Source organism: Nicotiana tabacum, chromosome 1, assembly GCF_000715075.1.
Source record: "Nicotiana tabacum cultivar K326 chromosome 1, ASM71507v2, whole genome shotgun sequence".
Classification (NCBI taxonomy): Eukaryota; Viridiplantae; Streptophyta; class Magnoliopsida; order Solanales; family Solanaceae; genus Nicotiana; species Nicotiana tabacum.
This window is the reverse complement of record NC_134080.1, coordinates 173,858,113-173,866,059: the sequence shown is the minus strand read 5'-3', so window position 1 is coordinate 173,866,059 and position 7,947 is coordinate 173,858,113. Positions and strand designations below refer to the sequence as shown.

Genomic DNA, 7,947 nt, shown 5'->3' with positions numbered 1-7,947 from the left:
TTTCCTCTAGCTGTGTGGGCCATTTTGTGATTGCTGCAGCAGTCAAGAAGGATCTTTTTTGCAAGTCTGCAATTTCCTTGTACTTGTAGTTAGAGGCTTCCCCCAAAAATGTAATATCTTTCCTGCTATGTCACCCCATCCCCTGTTGTAATCAACATCTGGAATGATGATTGCTTTTTCCCTGTCCCCAACCCATGTTTCGATTCTGAGATATCTGCTATGAATGTTGTAATTTTGATAAACTCTGTAGATGTATGCTTGAATCTTCCTCCCCCATATTCTGTAAAGATTTCCCTAGCCCCATGAAGCTTGCTGCATTTGTTCGCATACCCATCTCAAATTTTCTTCATCGATCTTAATCTGACTAGTGAATCTATGGCCATGCTCAATCTATACGAACCATCGGTCAAGACACTCGCATTCTTAAATAAGTTCGAAAGATTATCTCCTGCAATGAAAAAAGATTTCCCTCCCATAATAAAAAGAAAGTACACCAGAGAAAAGAATCACCGGAAAGAGAAAATTAGAAAGGAATGAATAAAGGCAGCACATTTCCCAGGTCAGAGCTCATGTCTTTCTTCTGAAACTACTTCTGGGCCTAAACTTTATGGACATGCAACTGTATCCTCCCTTCTAAGTCCTTTTACCATACAAGAATTACGATCTAGAGGATAATATCAAGTTTTCATTTATAAGCACTTCAATCAACATTAGAGTTTAAACTGGACAATGCACCACTATGTTCGGGATTTTTTCTATAGCTGGACAACAGCTAGTCTCAACTAGAAGGCATGCGAGATTTGGAACACTTCCCCTTTGGTCATTTGGTGGACAATTTGGACAGAAAGAAACAAAAGAATTTTTGAATGAAAATATCCTTGGCCTTAAACTTAGTTATATTTTCTTGTTAGGTTTTTGGTGCAACTTAGCCTATGTAGATGATGTTGATTCCTTGCTAGATATGATCCGGGAGTTGCACAATATGTAAATTTAGAGGCACTTTCTTAGTGTGGTTCTTTCCATTTATAAGATATACCCTTATCAAAAAAAAATATGACAAATGGCAAGTTACGCGAAACACCAAAATAGTACAATCTAATTGCTGAATTATTGGAGCAAGCCAAGGGAAAAGGCAAGAAGAAAGCATAAATAATTTAACCAAGCAAATGCAATAACATTGACAACATGTACCATCTGAGACGCATGCACAAGATTCTCTGAAATGACAATGGATAAAGGGATCTCCATGGCTATATCTCCAATTCTCATGTCTTGTCTTGCAACGGCTCCCCTTCCCGCTCCCTCAAAATCTGCATCATAAGATACACAAGAGTGAAAGGAAATGAAAATAGTATTTCCACCATTTTCAATCAAGAAGTTAGCTGTTGAAGGAGCTTGTTACAGTTTGTGAGGGACACAATGCCAGGAAATTAACATAGAAAGTCTCAGATTAACCAGTAATGTCTGCATAACTAGTAAGGCTAGGAAAGTATGAGACTGGAAGAGTAGGAGTTTATAGGACTGCATATGGTTGAAATAATGGGAGAAGCATGACGGTTAGGATGTTGTAGAATAACCGGAGGATGGTGCGAGTTTTTGCAATCAAAAACAAAAAAAAAAAAAAAAAAGAGAAATGTTTTAGCAATGTTGTTAGCAGGGTATCAACATTGGTAAAATACAAATTCGAGAGGCAAAGGATGACAATTGTTGTAGGAGTCTCACCAAAAATTCCACAGGAATAGCCACCAAAGGTAAGCAGCATAAAGCATTATAGAAGCAACAATAGCTTCACCAGAAAGGAATAGAACTGACTCATACTTTCCACCCTTGATTAGATGCAAATAAAGTAATCATTATCTTGTCAGCAAGCGTGTTCTGGATTACTACTTATAAATGTCATCACTAAAAGCAAGATATCATTTTGTCTATTACAAAAGGAAACAAAAGGAGCACGTGCTAATTTGTTTTTGTTTCTTTTATTAACATTGGTGGAGCTTAGGCCAGCTTGAATGCACCTTGACTAATCCACTGAGCAGCCTGTTCAGCCCACAAGCTCATTTTGCCTAGGTAATCCTGCCCACCAAGATTGAAATGGATAGGCTCACATGAAGTGTTCCAAGTTGCTACTCCCATACCTCAACCACAACACGTGTAATTGATACCATGTGCTAATTTGTTTCACTAACATCTTTTATACAAAAAAACAGAAGGAAAAACAAGTTTATGGGCAAAAAAAAATGCTCTTGTAACAAGTTTAACTAGAAGTAGATGGCAAGAGGTTAGGACGAGTAGAGTATGGGCAAGAGGGTCTCCAGGGTGAAGAGGATGAAAGGAATAAGCAAAGAGAGCCCGGCAATGGAAGGCAGCAAGTTAGGGTGCAGAGAGGGAGAGGCAGAAAGTTAGGGGAGGGGCTGCAATAAGTAGTGGCAATGGAGGTAGATTCGCATGGGAGGCTAGGTGTGAAATTGAGTTGGTAGTACTGGGAGGGGATACAATATGACAGGGTAGGAAGAAAAAAGGTTCTAATAATAAGTGAAAATACATTCTCATCTTACAAAATAGGCTTTGTCTTAAAACGTTTACAAATAAATGAAATTAAAACAGCAGCAAATGTTCTTCCTTTATGTGCGAAGTAGTTTCTGACGTCAATGACAAATACAACTCTGAGCAAAAAAGAAGGAAAGTTACAAGAGTCTTTGGTTACACCAACCAAAAGTTCAGAACACAAAATTTCACATAAACAGGGAAGTTACAAATGTAAAGGTAACGCTGAATAGTTGTATAGTTCAGAGATTAAGCTCCAATGCATAGCCCAAAAAGGAATACGAGTTTTCTCTTTTCTTCAGCATTTTCAATCAGGTATGCCAAGAATAAACAAGTTATCTTGACTTTTAGATTAATGGTTAGATAAGAACTTACAAGATATCTCTAATTGTGACTTCACACCTTCGTCCTCACCCCATTGTTGTAAACATTTCTCTTGCTCGCAGCTAGATACAGTAACAACTTTTCTCTCCTCTTTGAAGTTCTTTGCCACCTCAGAGATCAAATTGACAGTTGCAACTCGTAATTCTTGCAATGCAGTTGCTGCAGAATGTTCTCCACCCAACTTCGCAATTGCTGTGAGAATTGAATTCAAAGCTTCCATCTCATTCCTTGGACTATTAAACTCTACCAGATCGGTGACATCTTCTCCACTAAAGTAGAGTTCCAGCTGAACCAAGGACAATTTTTATCAGTGCAGCTCAACCTGGAGATGATTATCATTATGTTGGTGGCAAATGAATGGTTCCTTCTTCTGATAAGTTGTGGCAAGCTGTGTTAATATTCAGAATTGAAATTCTAGTAGAAATCGTTTTTTTGGAAGATATACAACCGAGCTAGTAAGTAAGGAGCTCGTTAGAAAAGCAACTAATTGCACATCTTTTGCTTAAATACCAAATTGCAGGCAATTTATAACTGTTCTATCAATGATAGGTTGTCCTCCAAAAATCAAAGCATTTAAGAGGAAATCTCACAAAGTATCCCTGCTACTCTTAAAAAGCTACTCGAGGAAAGAAAAAAAAAAGTGTTATTAGCAATTAAAAGTTACTCAACCACTTTTAGAAATTAGTATTGAGAAAGCAATACCTCATCTAAGTTTATGATTCTAGCTCTCTGAAGCATCAAATTTAAGGAAGACTTCAGTTCAACGGGACTTGCAGAACTCTGTATGTATACAAATTTTGCATGAGAACCCATTTCTTCCAGCAGTTTCTGTAGACAAGATTAGATGAGATACCACGCCCAGGGAACATGAGAGAAACATAAAGATCAGACTTTGACGAGTTTCTATATGGACAATGTAACAAAACTAAGGGGGGGAGGCGGAAGGAATAAGGACTATCAAAGTAATCAGATTCAAAACCTCAAACCTTCTTTTTCTTGAAGAACTTGTCATTTTCAGGAAGCTCAAGTATCAACGAGAAGTCGCCATCATTATGAGCATCATGAGGCAACTTCTGCTTCAACAACTAAAAGGAAAATAAAATGGGAAGTACTTCAGCAGTAATTACACAAAATATAAATCTATAATTTAATCGTATTAACAACTATAGAAAATATACTACGTTCATATTACAAGACATATATATCTAGCTTTTTTCTTAATTTTCATGATCAAGAAAATAGCTACATAAAATTTATACATTGACACATTCAGCCCAAGGTCGAATCTTGGGGTTTCACAGTTCAGTAATTCTTGGAAAATTCACTGAAGCATCCAATTCACTTGAAATGGTTATCTGGATGTGTTTCATTTTTCTGATATATTCAAGAATCTGATTCAGTTTTGGTGCTAAAGGTTGACGCAAAAGTCGATGCATAAACTTTACCATTCACAAATACAAAGATGAAAGTTTATCTCTCTTTCTGTCCCCAGAAAACCCTATTAGTCTTACCACTCCCTCCCACAACCAGAAACTGCTGACAACGACCAGCTCCACTCTGCCGCTTTACCCTCTATCCCTAAAAGTTATTCCGCAGCGCGTTGGTCTCCTCTCTCTCCTCTATCTAGCATCCCTATCTCCCCTCTTAAATTTCACCCTTGAACTGCCCTCGCAAGCCAAATTTGGTATTTGACATCTTATCCGTAAATATTCAAAATAGAAAACCTAAGACATCATATTCTAATCAAAATTTTGTAACACTAGGAAAACAGGTATATATTAAAAAATTATATTCATGTTGTTTATGATCATCCAAACATAATTCGACAACAATGTTACTACAGTTTGCAGGATTGCATTCCTTTTAAATTTTACAGGCTTATAAATGATTAGCTCTGTTTTTTATTGCATTATAATTGATATTTCAACCTATTCTGCTTCCTAGGTTTTACTCTGTTTTCAAGGGTAACTTACTCACAATTGCTAAAATTTACTACAGTTTCAAGTTGTCCCAATTTCCCTGAAGTGTGGCATCATCTAGAAAGAATAAAAACAAAGATATTAAAAGGGTTGATAGAAAACGATAACTTCATTGTTATCATGTTCATCCTTGCAATGTACATATACAAGTCTTTTCCTGCATTGAATATCCTCCAAAAATAACCATACTACTCAGTAGTTTTACCAGTTAAGGGTTATGGTCTTACAGTTGTAAACTTGTAATGTGGTTGCGCCTTTGAACTTGAAACGTTGGATTCTGGTAGTTTATAGTCACGAAGTCTTGTCATTCAAATTCTTATCTGTTGGATTGTGCAACTTAGTCAGTCCTATTTGGATTGGTTGTTTTTGAATTTGTAGTAGATTACTATCAGGTTTGAAAATTTCTGTACTACAAAATTTTTAGTTTTTAGTAATGAAACCATTTGGCTACCGGAAAGCCCTTCCATCATAATTTTGTTAACAAGTTTTCTTCCTCATTCGCAAAGCTTAAACTATATTGCCTCCCGTACCTGCTTTACTTATTTCTTAACTAACATTGCCTCCTTACCTCAAACCCCTCCCCTGGTCCTCCCAGCAGACTTACAAACCCACTGGCTCGAAACCACAACCTCCGTGAGACTTAGTGGATCTACAAAAGTCTAGCTCTTTTAGTTCTATATTATAACTTGGTGACTGTCTCCACTTCCTTCCTCACTTTATCCTCCCTCCACCCCTACAACCCTACCCTTCTCCCCACCCCTTAACCCTCTCTTCCCATACCACCCGCATCCCCTTCCCCTTCACCATCCCCATCTTTATTCCCACTCTACGGTACCAAATCCCCAACTCTGCTATCATTTTCACTTCCTACCAAAACTTGTTTTGAGAACATTTTTGTACTCACCAAATTCATTCATTCTGTAATTTCAAAACTTAATATTTAACTTATGACACATGCAAGCATTATGTTGTCATAGTGGAAACAAATATAGACAAATGAATATTATGGTTACTAAACAAGGCGTAGGTTCTTATTTTCAAGTTCTAATTAAGCTTTTCATGTTCGACAGTTTGCCACTTTTTAATTGTCTTATGTTGGAATATTATTTATTGACTGTTAGCTTTTTCACATTCGTAAGTTTTCGGTTACATTAATTTCGAGCTATTGATCAATGTTTTGATCTTGCTTAGGACTAGGCTTCCTAATCGATGCACTACCCAAGTGCCAAACTACACTATTTTTGTATTATCGTAATATAGGGCTTGAAAATGCAACCGAAAAGGTCCAATACTTGGGCTTAGATCCCTATTCTTAAGCTAGTGCACCCTGCTATGCTCTGGTTCTTGAAATTGGATGACAGAAAATTTTGGAAATCAAACTGGTGGAATGACAATCCTATACACACCATGATCAGCAACAATATGAGCTGCCCAACCACTGGCAGACAGACATATTGAGAAGCGCTTCACCTTATGTTCAACTAGAATATCTCTAGAAGTTGCTTTTCCACTGAATTACTTGATATATTTCTCATTTGAATCAAATCAGAAACTTCGATAGCAGTAGTTAAATGCACAAATCCAGTCCATAAACAAAAATGGAGTGCCTGGATAACTCCTTGGAGTATTAAGAAGAAAATGCAAAACAAGAAGAAAAAGAAGTTCAATCAATGGTCAAATAGAATGTTCTAAATGAAAATAAGAAAACCAACTAGATATCCAAACAAAAGGAGAACACTAACGAGATTTCAATGTGATACGCTAATATACTATGATACAAGCAATTCAATCACTACAAATTGCTCAAAACTCTACGTTAGCAGAACAAGCAGGTGTCTTTGCAGTTTGCACAATGAATGATGAACAAACATGATGGTGGAATCCTTTTGCTGACACCATAATCATCATTAGAACTAGAAGTGTTCTGATAATTTGGAAGTGATGATGATTTAGCTTACCTTAACTTGGTTAACACAAATGTTTCATGAATTAAGCAACCCCGCCACTCCAAACCTTTAGACAATTATGAATAATGCAGTTTCTAGGCGGTTTCTGCTTTTCCTAATGTCGTTCGGTTTCTTGGTACTGATTTTCCTCAATATCACTATTAGATTCATCTCTATCTACCATCCTATAAGTGGGGGTAAGGATGGAAAGGAGAAAGTTGGTGAACTTAAGACATGGAGTACACCAGCTGGATGTTTTGCTTTTACAACAATAATAATTTTGATAACTACAGTATTCCATCAAAGAACCACGTAGGGGTATATAGAAGAAAATTTTACAGCAGAATAGATTAAAAACATAAGAGAATAGAACTGAATAGAAGACAAATTACCTGTAAATTTTTCCATATAAAGGCTCCAAATACCTAAGAACTGTCTATAAAAACCAACAAAGGTTTTTAAGATATAATTAACACAACTATGTAGTAATTCCCAAAATCAATTCCCCTATTTTCTCGTGATTAATTGTCAACCATTACTATAGAATATAAAAAGCAATGGCTAGATAAAGTAGCCCAAAGTTACTTAAGAGAAGACGAAACAGAAAGGAAAAAGAACTGGCATAGCTATTGTCAAAAGAAAACCTCCAAAACTGCAACGGTCAAGCAGCGAACCAATACTAAAGTGAAAGAGTAGGAAAGCTGAAGTTTACCTCAGGAGTATCCATTGATAAAGGAAAATGGAAGAAACTTAACTGAAGCAACTTCAATCCAATTTTTAAGGAAATAAATGGCCAACTTTACCCCCCTTAACTATTGAAAATAGAATAACTATGCCTTTAATGTTAGGCACAAAAGGCACCCAAGTCGCCTAACACTAAGGGGTCGTTCGCGGGGACGTATTAGCAAAAAAAAAAAAATTGCAAGCGTTAGCTTTATGCATTAATAATGTCTTGTTTAGTATATTTTTTTACCTTGTGTATGATTAATACTTGTATTAGTTATATATTATAATTGTCACACCTCCTTTTTGCGCGCCCGCCCCGAAGGGTTAAATGCGCGAGGGAAGTTTTTCCAATTTAAGTGACAATATTC

General features: G+C 36.6%; 1 protein-coding gene across 3 annotated transcripts; it reads right to left on the bottom strand.

Moving 5' to 3' along the window:
- Positions 1-291: 291 nt before the first annotated feature.
- Positions 292-7,681, bottom strand: LOC107773554 (uncharacterized). 3 transcript variants are annotated; one of them, XM_075254665.1, is made up of 6 exons: positions 7,566-7,681; positions 3,915-4,013; positions 3,631-3,756; positions 2,920-3,214; positions 1,192-1,310; positions 292-448 (listed from the first exon to the last, which is right to left on the bottom strand). In XM_075254665.1, exons 1-6 carry the CDS (start codon positions 7,578-7,580, stop codon positions 407-409), a joined length of 696 nt encoding a protein of 231 aa, XP_075110766.1. In that variant the 5' UTR covers positions 7,581-7,681; the 3' UTR covers positions 292-406. The 3 variants fall into 3 exon arrangements, with proteins under 3 accessions (XP_075110766.1, XP_075110761.1, XP_075110767.1); XM_075254660.1 differs by lacking the exon at positions 292-448 and having other exon boundaries at positions 1,009-1,310; XM_075254666.1 differs by lacking the exons at positions 292-448; positions 7,566-7,681 and adding an exon at positions 7,246-7,384 and having other exon boundaries at positions 1,009-1,310.
- Between the last annotated feature and the right edge of the window lie 266 nt (positions 7,682-7,947).

Excerpts from the sequence above, each read along its gene's own strand:
- LOC107773554 (XM_075254660.1), bottom strand. Across the intron at positions 3,757-3,914 it reads AGTTCTTCAAGAAAAAGAAG|AAACTGCTGGAAGAAATGGG; the intron begins GTTTGAGGTTTT and ends TCTTGTCTACAG. Across the intron at positions 1,311-2,919 it reads GTCACAATTAGAGATATCTT|ATTTTGAGGGAGCGGGAAGG; the intron begins GTAAGTTCTTAT and ends CTTATGATGCAG.